General features: G+C 40.8%; 1 protein-coding gene across 8 annotated transcripts in view; it reads right to left on the bottom strand.

Annotated features, from left to right (window-relative positions):
• Positions 1 to 16,807, bottom strand: part of ELAPOR2 (endosome-lysosome associated apoptosis and autophagy regulator family member 2) — a 276,913-nt gene extending 260,106 nt beyond the window's left edge. For 3 of the 8 annotated variants that reach the window (XM_063634910.1, XM_055272847.2, XM_055272849.2), the window contains exon 1: positions 16,435 to 16,748. In XM_063634910.1, the coding sequence (XP_063490980.1) occupies positions 16,435 to 16,623 (189 nt within the window). In that variant the 5' untranslated portion in view covers positions 16,624 to 16,748. Of the gene's footprint in view, positions 1 to 16,434 lie in introns of all 8 variants that reach the window. The other 5 variants (XM_063634909.1, XM_055272846.2, XM_063634921.1 and 2 more) reach the window with 4 other exon arrangements.
• Between the last annotated feature and the right edge of the window lie 893 nt (positions 16,808 to 17,700).

The raw sequence follows: 17,700 nt of genomic DNA, 5'->3' as shown, positions 1-17,700 counted from the left end.
TGAAACCCCGTCTCTACTAAAAATACAAAATTAGCCGGACATGGTGGTGTGTGCCTGTAATCCCAGCTACTCAGAAGGCTCAGACAGAATTGTCTGAAGCTTGAAGCAGGGAGGCAGAGGTTTCAGTGAGCCAAGATAGCACCACTACACTCCAGCCTGGACAAAAAAGAGTGAAACTCCGTCTCAAAAAAAAAAAAAAAAAAAATGTGTGCTAGCTAGGACTAATGCATCAAGGTCAAATATTTATCTTCTCACCAGTTACAGTAGGTATGGATATAACACTGAGCAGTCATTGAACTGCCCCTTAAATCCATCATAGTGAAATTGTCAAAGTGCAGTAAATTAGAACTCATGGCTCCTATACATGGAACCTAGGTTTGCAATCCATCCAAAGCAGCAGCTCTGCAATTTTCAGAGTATAAAGACACAGCTCATGGCTTCTGCATTTGTAAAACACCTTCTAAGATGAACTAAATTCTGCATCCTTTTGTCTACTACCCGCTAATCCAAATCTTGTCCTCTAAATGAGCATTATAGCAATGTCTCTTATATATGACTGCACTTAATATATTTGAAGCTCATGTCATGGCCCCCTCAAGTCTACTCTAAGCTAAACAACCCCAATTCCTTTGGTTAGTTTCCACGTTTAGGGAGTTTACTCTCTCCCTCTCCATTCATACTGTCATGTATTTAGTTCTGTTTGTTATTTTCTCCCCGTGAGAGAGGCAAGAGTTTCCTAACGATCTTCCTGCGTCCAGTGTGATTTCCCTTTATGTTCCTTCATTTGCCAACAGAATAATCTTTCTAATTCGATGTTAATAGCGCTTCATAGCTTTCCTCGCAAGACCTTCTGTCTCTGACAACTTCTGCCACCACCGCCCACGTGCCCTTCAAGTTGGCCCTTGAAATTATAATATGATTTAATTCCTCTTTGATGTTATACATGTTATTTTCTTTGACTGAGATGTGGTGGTCTCTGTGCATCCTGTAAAGCACTACTATAAATCCTTCCAAACTCAGCTGAAACATCACTTGCTCTGACACCAGAGTTCCTTTAGTCTGATTTAGTTCCCTCTTCTCTGTGCTTCAATACAGCCCTGTGAATGACTCCATCACAGCACTTAACCCATCTGTACTATCATCATAGACTATCCTATAATTTTTTCCTATGAGAGTGATACATGCTAGATGAGCTAATAAACATATGAATGACAACTGAAAAAGAAGTGACAGAGACTATTCAATGAATAGTCATGAAATATCTAAAACACACTCTTAGAACCAAGAATACCAATGTAAGCACAGGAATTCTTGGTCACTTTGTAGCTGCTTCCGCATTTTTCTCAAACACCTGAAAGCCTTCATATATTGTGTATATGTAATAATTTAATACGGTATTATGTACCAAACATTCTTTTTGGAAATTAAAATGTATTACAGTTTGACATGTTAAGGGAAGTAATTCCATATACCTTTTTATGGATTAAATAATTGCTTTCTCTGGATATTATATGTCTCAAAACACACAGATAAGAAAAAGTCTAGGGAAATATATATTATCCTTATTATACAAAGAGCTTGAATACATAACGATGCAAACACCTAAATAGGAAATTTCACAAAAAGTGAAATAAAAAAAGCTAAGTGACACGAAAAATATTGATCTTCATGAGTGATTAAAGAAATGCACATGTTAGGTCACAAAATAAGTCTTAATACATTCAAAAGACTGAAACAATGTCAAGCAGCTTCTCTGACCACAGTGGAATAAAACTAGAAATTAATAACAAGAGGAATTATGGAAACTATACAAATACATGAAAATTAAACAATATGCTCCTGAATGACCAGTGGGTCAATGAAGAAATTGAGAAGAAAATTGAAAAATTCCTTGAAACAAATGGTAATGGAAGCACAACATACCAAAACTTATGGGATACAACAAAAGCAGTATTAAGAGGGAAGTTTATAGCTATAAGTGTCTACATCAAAAAAGAAAAAAAACTCCAAATAAACAATCTAATGATGTATCTTAATGAACCAGAAAAGCAAGAGCAAACCAAACCCAAAATTAATAGAAAATAATAAAAATCACAGAAGAAATAAATGAAATGAAGAAAATACAAAAGATCAATGAAACAAAAAGTTGGTTTTTTGAAAAGTTAAACAAAATTGACAAAACTTTAGCTAGACTAAGAAAAAAAGAAGATACAAATAAATAAAATCAGAAATGAAAAAGAAGACATTATAACTGATACTGCAGAAATGCAAAGGATCATTAGAGGCTACTATGAGTAACTATATGCCAACAAACTGGAAAACCTAAAAGAAGTGGACAAATTCCTAGAGTCATACAACCTACCAAGACTAAACCAGGAAGAAGTCCAAAACCTGAACAGACCAATACCAATGAGATCAAAGCCATAATAAAAAGTCTCCCAGTAAAGAAAAGCCTGGGACCCAATGGCTTCACTGCTGAATCCTACCAAACATTTCAAGAAGAACTAATCTCAATCCTACTCAAGCTATTCTGAAAATACAAGAGGAGAGAATACTTCCAAACTCATTCTACAAGGCTAATATTACCCTGATACCAAAACCAGACAAAGACACATAATAAAAAACTACAGGCCAGTATCTCTGATGAATATTAATGTAAAAATCCTCAACAAAACACTAGCAAACTGAAATCAACAAGACATTAGAAGGATCATTCATCATGACCAAGTGAGATTTATCCCTGGGATGCAAGGATAATTCAACATATGCAAATAAATCAATGTGATACATTGGATCAACAGAATGAAGGATAAAAGCTACAAGATCATTTCAATTGATGCTGAAAAAGCATTTAATAAAATTCAACATCCCTTTATGATAAAAAAATTTAAAAACTGGGTATAGAAGGAACATACCTCAACATAATAAAAGCCATATAAAACAGGCCCACAGCTAGTATCATACCAAATGGGGAAAAACTGAAAGCCTTTCCTCTAAGATCTTGAACACAGCAAGGATGCCCACTGTCACCACTGTTATTCACCATAGTACTAGAAATCCTAGATAGAGCAATCAGATAAGAGAAAGAAAAAAAGGGCATCCAAATTGGAATAGAAGAAGTCAAGTTATCCTTGTTTGCAGATGACATAATCTTATATTGGAAAAACCTAAAGACTCCACCAAAAAACTATCAGGACTGATAAAAAAATTCAGCAAAGTTGCAGGATACAGAAATCAACATACAAAAATCAGTGGCATTTCTATATGTCAACAGTGAACACTCCAAAAAAGAAATCAAAAAAGTAATCTCATTTACATTAGCCATGAATAAAATACCTAGGAATCAACTTAACCAAAGAAGTGAAAAATCTCTGTAATGAGAACTATAGAACACTGATGAAAGAAATTCAAGAGGCCACCAAAAAGTGGGAAAATATTCCATGTTTACGAATTGGAAGAATATTGTTTAAATGTCCATACTGCCCAAAGCAACCTACAGATTCAATGCAATCCCTATAAAAGTACCTATGAAATTCTTCAAAGAAATAGAAAAACAATACTAAAATTTATATGAAACCACAAAAGACCCAGAATAGCCAAAGATATCTGATACAGTTTGGCTCTGTGTCCCCACTCCAATCTCATTTCAAATTATAATCCCCATGTGTCAACGGAGGGACCTGTAGTCCCCACATGTCATGGGAGGGAGGTGAGTGGATCTTCAGAGCAGTTTCCCCCACCCCATTCTCGTGTAGTGAGTGACTTCTCATGAGATCTGATGGTGTTATAAGTGTTTGGAAGTTCCTCCTTCACTCTTCTCTCTCCTGCTGCCTTGTGAAGGTGCTTGCTTCCCCTTCACCTTCTGCCATGATTGTAAGTTTCCTGAGGCCTCCCCAGCCATGTGGAACTGTGAGTCAATTAACCTCTTTCCTTTATAAATTACCCAGTCTTGGGCAGTTCTTTATGTCAATGTGAAAAAGAACTGATATACTATCCTAAGCAGAAAGAACAAAACTGAAGGAATCAAATTACCTGACTTCAAATTACACCACAAAGCTATAGTAACCAAAATAGCATGGTACTGTCATAAAAACAGACACACAGACCAATGGGAACAGAATAGAGAATTCAGAAACAAATCCACACACCTACAGTGAACTCATTTTTGACAAAGGCACAAAGAATATACACTGGGGAAAGGACAGTCTCTTCAATAAATGATGCTGCAAAAACTAGATATCCATATGCACAAGAATAAAACTGGACCTTGATCTCCCAATGTATACAAAAATCAAATCAAAATGGATTAAATACTTAAATCTAAGACTTCAAACTATGAAACTACTAAAGGACAACATTGGGGAAAATCTCCAGGATATTGGTCTGGGCAAAAATTTCTTGAGCAATACCACAGAAGCACAGATGACCAAAGCAAAAATAGACAAATGGGATTACATCTAGTTAAAAAGCTTCTGCATAGCAAAGGAAACAATCAACAAAGTGAAGAGATAGCCCACAGAATGGGAGAAAATATTTGCATCTGACAAGGGATTACTAACCAGAATATATAAGGAGCTCAAACAACTCTGTAGGAAAAAAATCTAATAATCTAGTCAAAAATGGGCAAAGGATTTGAATAGATATTTCTCAAAAGAAGACATGCATGTGGCAAACAGGCATATGAAAAGGTGCTCAATATCACCAGTCATTAAAGAAATGCAAACCAAAACTACAACATCATCTCACCCCAGTTAAAATGACTATCCAAAAGACAGGCAATAACAAGTGCTGGCGAGAATGTAGAGAAAAGGGAATCCTTCTACACTGTTGGTGGGAATGTAAATTAGTGAAACAACTGTGGAGAAAAGTATGAGGTTTCCTCACAAAACTAAAAATAGAGCTACCACATAAACCAGCAATCCCACTGCTGGTTATGGACCCAAAAGAAAGGAAATCATTATATCAAAGAGATATCTGCATTCTGAGGTTTGTTGCACAACTGTTCACAATAGCTAAGATTTGGAAACAACCTAAGTGTCCATCAACAAATGAATGGATAAAGAAAATGTGGTATGGCTGACCGCGGTGGCTCATGCCTGTAATCCCAGAACTTTGGGAGGCCAAGGTGGGCGGATCACAAGGTCAAGAGATCAAGACCATCCTGGCCAACATGGTGAAACCCCATCTCTCCTAAAAATACAAAAATTAGCTGGGCATGGTGGTGAGCACCTGTTGTCCCAGCTACTCGGCAAGCTGAGGCAGGAGAAACGCTTGAACCTGGAAGCCGGAGGTTGCAGTGAGCCGAGATCGCACCACTGCACTCCAGCCTGGCAACAGAGCGAGACTTCATCTGGAAAAAAAAAAAAAGAATAGAAAATGTGGTATGTATACCCAATGGATTACTATTCAGACATAAAAAAAGAATGAGATTTTGTCATTTGCAACAACATGGATAGAACTGGAGGTAATTATGTTAAGTGAAATAAACTAGGCACAGAAAGACACACATCGCATGTTCTCATTTGTTGATCTAAAAATCAAAACAAGTGAACTCACAGACAGAGAGATTAGAAGAATAGTTACCAGAGTCTGGGAAAGGTAGTGGGGGGGTTGGAGAGGGAGGTGTGGATAATCAGTACAAAAAAATAGAAAAAATTAATAAGTCCTATTATTTGATACGACAACAGTGTGACTATAGTAAATAGTAAGTTAATTGTACATTTTTAAATAACTGAAGGAGTGTAACTTAATTGTAACACAAAGGATAAATGCTTGAGGGGACAGATAATTCATTCTCCATGATGTGATTATTTCACATTGCATGCCTGTATCAAAACAATCTCGTGTACCATATATACATCTACTATGTACCCACAAAAATTAAAAATTAAAAAATGTTTAAATGTCAATTGACCCAATGAAATAGCATTTTTTACCATCAAATTAGTAATGATCATAACAGTTTTTAGTGCTGTCCAGGGTATACAGTTTATGTCCTTCAATCTAACTTTTCTGCGACAAGTAATCATCTCAATTAATTAAAAATCCAGACAGTGTTTTGCATTGTTTTTGATTATAACAAAAATTGATTATAACACTGTTTAGATTACACAACAGAAAATTAAAAACAGCCTATGTGCCCAAAGTTAAATTTACACATTCATTCGACAAGCATTTATTGAACATCTACTAAGTGCCAGGCACTCTTCAACATGCTAGGGATATAGTAGTGTCTTTTTAAAAAGAAAACTATTATCCATATGAAGCTTACAATTTATTGAGGGAATGTGAAGTCATACAAACCAAATAAATAATTAAAATATATATTATTATGGATGCTAAAAGGGCTATAGAGAAAAACAAAAGCATGAAATGTAGATTGAGAGGAAGGGATTGCAATTTTTTTTTTTTTTTTTTTTTGAGACCGAGTCTCGCTCTGTCGCCCAGGCTGGAGTGCAGTGGCACCATCTCGGCTCACTGCAAGCTCCACCTCCTGGGCTCATGCCATTCTCCTGCCTCAGCCTCCCAAGCAGCTGGGACCACTGGTGCCCACCACCACACCCAGCTAATTTTTTGTATTTTTTGTAGAGACAGAGTTTTACCGTGTTAGCCAGGATGGTCTCGATCTCCTGACCTCGTGATCAGCTGGCCTCGGCCTCCCAAAGTGCTAGGATTACAGGCGTGACCCACCATGCCTGCCCAGGATTGCAATTTTAAATAGGTAGCCAGGGAAAGCCTTACTGACAAAATGACAATTGAGTAGAAACCTGAAGTGCATGAGGGAAAAAGCCAAGTAAACACCTGAATGAAGAGAGTTCCAGGCAGAAAAGACCCAGTACAGAGGCCTTGAGAAAGGAGCATGCATAACACATTCTAGAAAGAACAAGGAGACTGGGGCTGGCTGAAGGAAAATGAAAAATGGGGAGTTCTGTGGTTTGAATGTGTCCCTGAAGGTTGATATGTTAGAAACTTTATCCCAAATGTGGTGATATTGGGAGGTGGGGCCTAATGGGAGGTGTTGGTTCATGAGGGCTCCATCCTCATATATGGTTGATGGCATTACTGCAGGAATAGGTTCCTTATAAAATAGAGTTCAGGCCCCCTCTTGCACTTGTTCTCTTTCTCTCTCTTTCTTGCCCTTGGCCTTTTGCCGTGGTATGACATAGCAAGGAGGCCCTTACCTGGATCTTGGACTTCCCTACCTCCTGAACCTGGAGGCAAATAAATTACTGTTCATTATAAATTACCCAATCTATGGTATTCTGTTATAGAAGCACAAAATAAACTAAAAGAGGGAGAGTAATAAGAGGTGGCATTAGAGGCGTCATGGAGGTCAGATTAGGTTGGACCTTTGATATAGTTTGGATATTTGTCACCACCCAAATCTCATGTTGAATTTTAATCCCCAATGCTGAAGGTGGGACCTGGTGGGAGGTGTCTGGATCAAGGGGGCGGATTGCTTATGGCTTGGTGCTACCTTTGCAATAATGAGTTCTCAGGAGATCGAGATCTGGTCATCTAAAAATATGTGGTACCTGCCCCTCCACTCACTCTTGCTCCTGCTTTTACCATGTGATGTCCCTGCTCCCCCTTTGCCTTCCACCATGACTGTAAGCTTCTTGAGGCCTCCCTAGAGGCCCAGCATCTGCCCGCACTGTGCTTCCTGTAAAGCCTCCAGAACCATGAGTCAATTAAACATCTTTTCTTTACAAAGTACCCAATCTCAGGTATTTTTTTTACAGCAATGCGAGAACGGCCTAATACAGTCTTGTATTAATGAAGCCTTAGAAGGGTGTTGAACAAAAGAATAACAGTTTTAAACTTATATTTTAATGTTATCTCTGAGCTGCACTGTGACATCAAGATGGAAAGTTACAGTGATAGTCCAGGCAAGATACAATGGTGGTATGGCCCAGAAATTACAGGAGAAGTGAGAAGTTCTGATTCAGCTACTGGGAAGAGGATTTGCTGATAGGACGGATGTAGGATGTAGGAGAAAAGACATCAGTGAAGATTGCAGAGTTCTAGATATGAGCAACTAGAAGAAAGGAGTTGCCATTCAATGAAATGGAGAAAACTATACAAGGAGTAGGTTTGGGGAAAATGTCAGGAGTTCAGTTTGGTACATGTCAGATTTAAGGTACTTATACAAGTGGTGACACCGAGGCTATGCTTGATAGGATTCCAGGGGATGGTCCACAAAGGAAGTGTTAATTTGGGAGCTATCCACATGTAGGTGATATTTAAAGCCAAGAGACTCCTGACATCACTAGGAGTGTAAGGATGACAGAAAAGACAGGAGGGCCAAGAATAAATCGCTGGAACATGGCAATGTCAAGATGTCAGGAGAAACTGGCAAAAACTGAGAGGGATTACAATGGATTAAGAGAAACCCAGGAGAGTTTGGGGTGCTTGAAGCCAAGTAAATTTCAGTGATGACAGAACAATCAACTGGGTACAATGTTTCACAACGCATAACTTTTATAGTTAGAAAAAGTACTCCTATAAAATATTTTTGTAAGTAAACAAATTTACCTATCCATATCCCAGGTCTTTCACACTTCAAGGCACCTCCTGAGAAACACTATTCTTCACTACACGAGAATAATAACTGATATTGGCAACTGCATTAGAATTTACAAAGTGCTTTCAAATGCATTAGCTTGATCTCACAGCAATTCTAACATAGATAAGACAGGTTTTACTCTGTCTATTTTCAGACAAGAAAAGATTTAAAGGGGTTAATTTGTTGAAGGTCACATAAACCAGTGGCAGGGCTCACATTTGCATTAGATTCTTAAATACCTTCAATACTGCTTGTACTATAACAAGACACTACTTTGCAGCTGGACCAAAATGTAAACATCATTCCCCCATAAGTAGCAAACACTGGAAAACATTTACCAAGAAGGCTGACCATACTCTCTTAACATTACCATGTTTTTCTATTTTAATGTCAATCTCAGAAAGAGGTGCTTATTAATTTCCATATTTGTGTCTTCTATCAAGCTATGATCTCCTGGAGAATGATGACAATATTCTCTGCATCCTGTTTTATCACCAGCGTCTTGCATAATTCCTGACATATAAAAGATAATTAAGAAATACTTGCTGGTGTACTTCATGGTAATGAGAGAATCTCATGGTCCATTTGATGTGATTATTTAAGGAGTTTCTAAGACACCCTGCAGAAGCAGGAAGTAAGCTAGGGTGACAGTTTAGGGAATTTTAGCAATGAAATGGGTCCCTGGATTTCAGGCAACTAAACTGTATTCCTGTATAGGTCCGTTTTCACACTGCTGATAAAGACATACCCAAGTCTGGGCAATTTACAAAAGAAAGGGGTTTAATGGACCTATAGTTTCAGCTGGCTAGGGAGGCCTCACAATCATTGTGGAAGGTGAAAGGCACATCTCATGGCAGCAGACAAGAGAAGAGAGATTGTGCAGGGAAACTCCCTCTTATGAAACCATTGGATCTCAAGAAACTTATTCACTATCATGAGAACAGCATGTGAAATACCTGTCCCCATGATTCAATTAACTCCCACCAGGTCCCTCCCACAACACATGGGAATTCAAGAGGAGATGTGGGTGGGAACACAGGCAAACCATATCAATTCCTTTCTTTATACTGAGTGCAATGGTTCTTGCTGGGCTTCAATCCCAGGGTTTCCATTTTAGTAGGTTGTGTGCAGGAACCAAGCACTTATATTTCTAACAAGTTTCTAACTAATGTTGACACTGCTGGTCCTAGGATCTCACTTTGTGGACTACTAACCTAGAGAAAAGACCTTATAAAAGCAACATTTTGAATAAGGGTAATAAATGTACTTTCAATTCGAGTTGTAAACTGAGTTGAGAATTAACTTCAGTATATTCTGATCACAGGGTTTGTGTTGTGTTTTGTTTTGTTTTGTTTTGTTTTGTTTGAGACAGGGTCTTGCTCTGTCAACCACGCTGGAGTGCAGTGGCACAATCACAGCTCCCTGCAGCCTCAACCTCCCAGGCTCAATCAATTCTCCCACCTCAGCATCCCAAGTAGCTGGGACTACAGGCCCATGCCACCACACCCAGCTAATTTTTTTTTTTTTTTGTAGAGATAGGGTCTTGCTATGTTGCCCAGGATGGTCTTAAACTGTTTGGCTTAAGCGATTTACCTACCTCAGCCTTCCAAAGTGTTGGGATTACAGGTGTGGGCCACCTCGCCCAAACTGACCACTAGGGTTTATTTCAGGGTCTTAAATCTGGTACAACCAAGAGGAGATGTTGATTAGAATTAAATGTATCATAAAGATCAATTCCTGTTTACAACTGAAAAAGCAGAAACTATTCACTTACTATATTTTTAAGTCAGTGATCAGTGCTCCCAAAGAAAAGGACATATGTCTTACTCATTTTTAAAACTTCCAAAATGCCTTAAACAAAAAGACAGTACTGTTTGCTAAAAAGATGATACAATTCTTGCCCTCAAGGAACGTATCATGTACTAGGGGAGAGATAACATTTGTGTATTCAAAGCCTCTGGTAAAACAAATGGTGCCTTTGTGTGATTTAGAAAATAGTGACCCCCTCTGGGCATATGAACTAGAAAAAGGTATCCCTTTTTCCAGGTACATGCAGACCTGTGCCAGGACATATAGCTAAGCATGCTGAGAAATGGATGGATTCTTGCTCTTACCCCTTTAGCTGGGTGCCCTTGGAGAGAGCACAACTCATTCATCTATATGGGGTGGGGGGCTGTGCGTGCAAAACACTTGTGGGACAGCATATATGTGTCAGAGAGTAAACAATAGGCTGTGACTAGAATTCAGAGAAGAGAAAAGATCCTTTGTTTTTACTAGTCCAGGAAAGGATAGGATACAGGGATGGATCTAGGTCAGGAGGCTTCCTCTGTGAGAGATGTTCTCTCACCATCACCCACAACGTGCATCCAGCTAACTCCTACTCATCCCTTTGGATCTTACCTTAAACATCTTTTCCTAGTAATCCACCTGCTCCCAGCCCCTAACTAGGATGGCTATTCATTCTCACTGCACACAGAAATTTTCCATCATAGTACTTATGGCAAATGTAATTGCATGATGTGTGGTTTTGTTTTAAACCTACTCCCCTGAGATTACAAAGCTCCATGGAGCAGGGGCCTGTGTTTTGTTCATCCATTCATTGTCAATACCTGTTATATAAGTACATGATAAATATACGTATATATACATATTGAATATTGAAATACTACATAGAACACAGATGATGAAAGGCAAAAAGAAAAGAGAATAATCTGTGGTTTCTTCAAGAGAAAAGAAAAGCAACCAAAATGTGGCTGGTGTTTTCTGACAATAAAGAATTATTATAAGATGCAAGACTCTGCTGAAGAAGACACTATGATAGGAAAACGTGCCACTCTATACTATGCTCTGCTATTTCCATCCCTTGTGCTAAAATGTGACACTTCACAGATCTGTCAACTCTTGGTTTTACATTGTAAATATTGATGGTGTGAATACTTGCTCGCATTTGCCTAAAACATGAGAAATGATTCTAAGCATAAGAACTGGAAATGGAAAATTCACCTCCACAGGCATTAACAGGAAAGATTAGTTACGTTAACTGCTTGAAAACAGAGGCTGAGTCCTAACTCCTTCAATAACAGTGTGACTCTAGAACCTCTGACAGTTTCACCCATAGCCCATGACCTTCAGGGACTTCCTGCAGAAAGGATGTTTCTCAACTGTGCCCATCAAGTTCTGAAACAAAAAACATGACCATTACAGGTCTTGTGGTTTATATGGATTTTGAAGACCCAGCAGCTTACCAAATCTAGGAAGGCTCTATAACACAATTCTACTCCATCACCACCATCTTACCTCCCAGTTAACACTCAACCCATCTCCACCATCCCATAGAAACCACTCTGGCGCTGACCACCAGTGACCTAATTACAAAATTCAATCTTCTCTCTTCAGTTGTCATCTTATTTGGATTTCACTGGGCAACTGACACACAATGAGCCCTATCTTCTTCAAAGGCTTTTCTTTTTCCCACAACTCCACGCTCACATTCCTTCTTTACCAGCCATTGCTAGCTACATGTCTCCTTTGTGAACTACTCGGTTTCTGTCCCCTTTCATGTAGGTAAAACCCAAGTCCTATCTTCAGCCCTTTGTTCTCACTCCCTGCATGATCTCAACCAATCCAGTAATTTCAATAATGTCTTTCATTCAAGTTATTCCCAGGTCACCACACCAGCCCACACCATGCCCCTGAGGAAGAGGGCCTAATAATATCTGACTGCCTACTCAACAACTCTACATAAAGTCACTCGTTCCAGAAAGAAGAAGCTCCTTATCCAATCTTCTTCACATTTCTTCTCAGGCAGGTTAAGAGGCACCATCCTCTAATCAAGTTAGAACGTTTCATTCTCTCACCTTCTGCATCCACTCACTGCCAATTCTATCTAAAGCATACTACTCCTCTTTTTGAAGTCCTACTACTGCATCCGATTGCCTACCAAATGAAGACCAGCTTCTTGGTGTGATATAAGGTCCCTTATGATAGGCTCCTGCCTGCCTTTCAGATTCGTCTCTCATTAAGCTTCTCATTGCATGCTGTACTTCAGTTAGAACCAATTACCACACAATGCTGTTTCATGTTTCTGCCCTTTTTCAATCTGTGCTCTTCACCTGAAATGTCTTTCCCCCAAACTAGCCTACACTCACATCTGACCCTTGTCTGCTTGGCAAATTCCTACTTATCAATTAAGTCTCATTCACTTCCTCCATAGGGCCTTTTCTGATCCCCCCCAGTAGATATGATGGCCCATTGCCTCTTTCGTGGCTTCAAGTCACTTAATTGCAATGTTTGTTTACATATCTGTCTCATCCTTATCCAATTAAATTATATTCTTTAAATTACTAATTTCATATCTGACATTTTGCCTAGCACATGGTATAAACTGAATGTGGAACAAAAACTGTTAGCAAAACTCATCATTCAGTAGTCAGGGAGAACAGCAGAATTGTATTATGCAAGATTTTACAGCAGTGAACTAAGAATCAGCTATTTTGTGATTTAATTTACCAAATGTAAATAATACAGACATAATCCAATTAGTTCTGTTCTTTTTACTCTCTTGCACTCTTCTATCTTCTGATACCTTACTGCAACTCCGAATTATCTGTTGACCTTTACATTTTTTTGCTCTGGCAGCCCCATTAAGCCCTATTATTCACTGAGGCAAAAATGTCATGCCAAATCTTGGATGGGCCTATCCTAGGAACGTCAGGAATCTCACTGTAGACTCTTCCCAAAATATCAGGATCTAGCTCTACTAATCTAGCAATAATCAACCCTCACTTTCTCCTTTATCTTATATTAATCTCATTTCATCCTCATAACACAAATAATTGGTCATGTTTTATTAATAACATTTTACAAGTGAAACACAGGCCAAGAAACCCAAAGAAGATTTACCTTTTATAAGTTCACCCCATACAAAAACCTAAGGAATTCTATACTTTCTGATGTCCAGGCCTCATTTTTTTCCATTGAATACCATTTTCCAAAGTCACATCCTATTCTTACGCTTCATCTGCCGGCACATTGACTTTCCTTTTATTTCTGTCTCCCAAACGATCGCTTCCTGTTTGTGCGTGTGCTTCCACACTGCTGATCTGATCACCAGCTGAACATTCCAACACAATAATTTTTCTCCCCCTTTCGACTCCATAATCCAAAGACTTTGACAAAGGAACGTGTATTTTATGAGTTTCACCCCAGAGTCCCATCCTCTGCAAAAATCTAAATGTAACTTCTACCCATAACCTAGTTTTTGAAGAGCCTTTTTTCTGAACTCAGGCAATTATAACTGGATGACTCCCAGGCCAGTTCTCTGCATTTCTCTTCCTTTAGTTGCTTTCCTCTAAAACCAGGCAGGAAAATCAGAGTTTATGTAACTTTGTTAAACATGACTACTTCTATAAAAATATTAATAAATGAGGGTGACACAAACTACTGGGGGAAAATGAGGTTCAAAATGGCCTATAGCTTTTTCTATACTCCTCAACATTCTCTCATATTGAGAGTTGCTTTTAGCTTTCAGCCTGAAAACCCCTCACTTTAACTGCCCTCACTCTGTTCCCCACTGCATAGTCTGTCCTTTGTGGCATTTGCCTCCTTCAATGTTAATAAAAAGTGGAAAATGAGAAACGAGCAGGAGTGAACACAGAGTAGTTACTTTAACTGTGTCTTTATTCACAGGCGTTTAGCCCACAGTCCCATAACTGTATTCAGAGGAAAGGGCTGAGCTCAAGAGGATACCCTTTCCCCACCTCCAGCACAAACATTCCCTTACCTTCAAAGCCTGAAAATAACTTGCCCTCCCCACTTTCCTCTTAAAAACAATGTCAGAGAAAAACAACGACCAATTCTGTAAATTAGCTCCGCTGGTTAGACCAGATATCAAACAGATTTAACCCCTGGGAGGTCACTAGGCCTCTTCTACTTCCAAGAACCTCTAACTCCCATTAGGTCCTCTTACTTGTCAGTCATCAGGAAGAACATAAATGGATCTGTGCATTACCATTTATAAAAACATACAGCCAAAGGCAGGCTCAATAGCGTCCTCCTATATATTTTATTTATTCTCATTTTTCAGAAAGAAAATGTAAATTTCAGATCTCAAAGGATGAGTCACATGCAATTTCTAAAGCCAATGCAATAGGGACCTGTGATTAAGTGAAGCCAGCCTTCCTGAACATTCTGTCATCTCTCTGCCCCTCCTTTCAATCTTTGTTTTAGGTTGCAGACTCTTCTTTCTAGGTATACATGTGTAGGACATGTGTTCATCTAAAAGATTAGTCCAGTTGTGGAGACCAAAGACATCACTTCTATTGACCCTGACCTTCGCCTACTTCAAGCAGAGTTTCATTATTAAGAATCGATGTTATCAGAAGCTTAAGACCTTTCAGTTTAGAAAAATACATTCTGCATATTAGAAGTTAAGGGCTGGAGGATAAAGTTTATCTTGTCACAACTGTTTAATCTGAAATGTCCAAGAACCGGCTTTCTGTGGAAACCTGGAATAATAGATTATTCCCAGGTGATACGTAAAGTTGTAGAATATAGGTTAAGCTCATTATACTAAAAAGCCCTAAAATTAAACACAGCTGTTTGTTGAGCTGTTGCCCTGATTTCCCCAATTACAACATTGCTGTGTGTTCGCACACAAGCCTTTGATCCGATTCTCTTTCATTTCAGTCTGTCCTGGGACCTGTACTGTAGGAGAGAAAGACGAAAATCCATAGATGATGGATGATGTCTAGAACACAGATACTCTGTAATTCAAGTCTCAGTAAAATTCAGAAGTTAGAGCAACATACACAAAGAAGAGGGTCTGGCCTTTCTTCCCAGAGGGCCTATTGGCAAACCTATTTTTGCTACATTAATTAAAATGACCCATCGCCCTGATTCCTAACAATCTTCCTAAAAACAGTATCTATTCCGTATATCCTCCCAACACAATCAAAGTAGGCCAGAAATGTTGCTTCCTTCCCCTCATTGATTTTCATTAAGAGGATGCACTTTCTGGAACACTAAATGGAAAGATAAACACCCAATGCAAGTACCAATGACACCCCCTGTAAATTTTTGTCACACTGTCTCGTTCTTCTAAAAGCCAGATAAAAATGTCATCACCCATAGTTTATCCTTTTTGGCTGTAAATCAACAATAATCACAAGCTATAAAATACACCGCGGCAACACTTCAGCCAGGTGATAAAGCACCTCCCAAAAGGAGCATATTCACTCTGTCTTTTCTAATTTTCTCCATCATCAACCTTTCTCTTCTGTACCAAGTACATACTCTTTTTTTCCCCCTAATTCAACTCCATATTTTGTCAGAGAGATGCTAAGTGACACCACACATTGGCTTAGCAAACCCACAGGGCCTTAATCAGGAAGCTGAGGGCAGGGGAGTGGGACGAAGGCGTTTGCAGAGACAGGGGAGTGGAGACAGGGGGAGGAGGAGCGGGAAATCCTCTGGTGTCTGTGTCTGGCTCTCTGGAAAAGCTGTGATGAGATGGTTCTTTAAATCCCACTGGTAGGGCTTCCCCAGTCTCCTCCCCTTCCTGAAATCTTTCCCTCGACCCTAGGTCCTCAAACCTGGCTCTCCAAAAAGGACGCCGCAAAGTCCTGCAGAGCCCCCAAAACACACGAGTGCGGACAGAAAAGCATCCCCCGAGAGAGAGCGAAGCCACACACCCTCTCCGGGCCAGCCACCGGGGCCGGCAACTTCACCCCTCGAAGCGAACGAAAGCCCCTGTTCTCCAAGCAAAGGAAAAGGGGATGGCAAACAGAAATAAACCGGCACAGCTCTCAGCCTTCATCTTTCGCGCCCTCCCCCCGCAAACTCCAGGTAAAGGACCAGGTGCTGCTCACCTCCTGGCAAGGAGGAAGCGGGCGGCTGGAGGCGGAGGGCAAGTCCCCAGCCCAGGCCGCCTGGCAGCCGGCGAGCGCCCAACAGCAAATCCAGGCGGGGCTCCAGGGCGGCGAGCGCCCGCGCCGGGGAGCCTCCGCCGGCCGCCCCCGGCCCCTACCCCGTACTGGCCCCCGGGCGCGGAAGAACATCTTCGTCCCGCCGCGGTCGGCGGCCCGGCGGCAAGGCAGCCTTCCCGGGGTGCGGCGGCAGCGCAGGCTCCCGGGCCGCGACTGCTGTGCGCTCGGCTCGCCGCTCCCTCACCCGCTGCCCGTCCGCCCGCTGACAGCTCCGCTGCGCTCGCGGCCCGGGCAACCAGCGCCGGTGCTCCCGTCACGCCGGAGGGAGGGACCGCGGGGCGCGGGCGCGGCGCGGGGGCGGGACGCGGGGCGGGGACGCGGGAGCTGGGGAGCAGGTGGCGCGGGCGGGGGTTGCGGCCCAGCCAGGCGGGTCCCGAGGGGCTGCGCGGCGCTCGCCTCGCGCTAGAGGGCGAGAGAGGCTGGGGTCCCTGTGGAGTCGCCTATCTCAGGTCCCCGTGGCCCACTGGGAGGGGCGCTCCAGGGATGAAGCCAGAGTAAATACAGGACATCAGGACATTGTTTTCTGGCGGCGGATGTTTAAAAAGCTTCCCACTTTCCTCATTGCACACAAACACGCAGATGCCCCCTCGGAACATCCCTTGTAAGGATCCATGCTGGCTAGCGTCAGATCGAATTTCTAGGTGATTAGAGTGTGCATGAAATGGCGGGGAAGAAAGAGGACTGAGGTGTAGACATGGTGTGTGACTCAGTTATCTCACCTTTTTAATGAAAATAATACCCACCACGTAGGATTATTATGAGGATTAAGTAAGTTGATGTACATAAAGCACTTGGAAGAGTGCCTGGCACACAGTAGGTGACATGTGTTGGTAGTAGTAGTAGCTGTAATTATTGCTGCTATTGGTGTTATTTCGTGGAGATGTGTAACACTGGGCATTAAGCCCTGTGTTTTCTGGAGGAAACAGTTTTTCCATCTGTACAGTGACTGGGGTGCTCTTCGTTTTTTCTTTCATTCAAAAACATACTGAACTAGATGATGGGCACCAACTGGTGAAAAAGATGGACATAAGGCCTTCCTCAGTGGCAGAGATCTCAAGATCCCTTCTTGATCTCAGATTCTGTAAATGGGTGAGTTATCGTGTTTTTCAAAAGAAGCATCCACATTTCTGATTATTGAATATCTGGACA

Source organism: Symphalangus syndactylus, chromosome 3, assembly GCF_028878055.3.
Source record: "Symphalangus syndactylus isolate Jambi chromosome 3, NHGRI_mSymSyn1-v2.1_pri, whole genome shotgun sequence".
Taxonomy (NCBI): Eukaryota; Metazoa; Chordata; class Mammalia; order Primates; family Hylobatidae; genus Symphalangus; species Symphalangus syndactylus.
The sequence above is the reverse complement of the archived record's forward strand: the minus strand, read 5'-3'. Positions and strand labels throughout refer to the sequence as shown.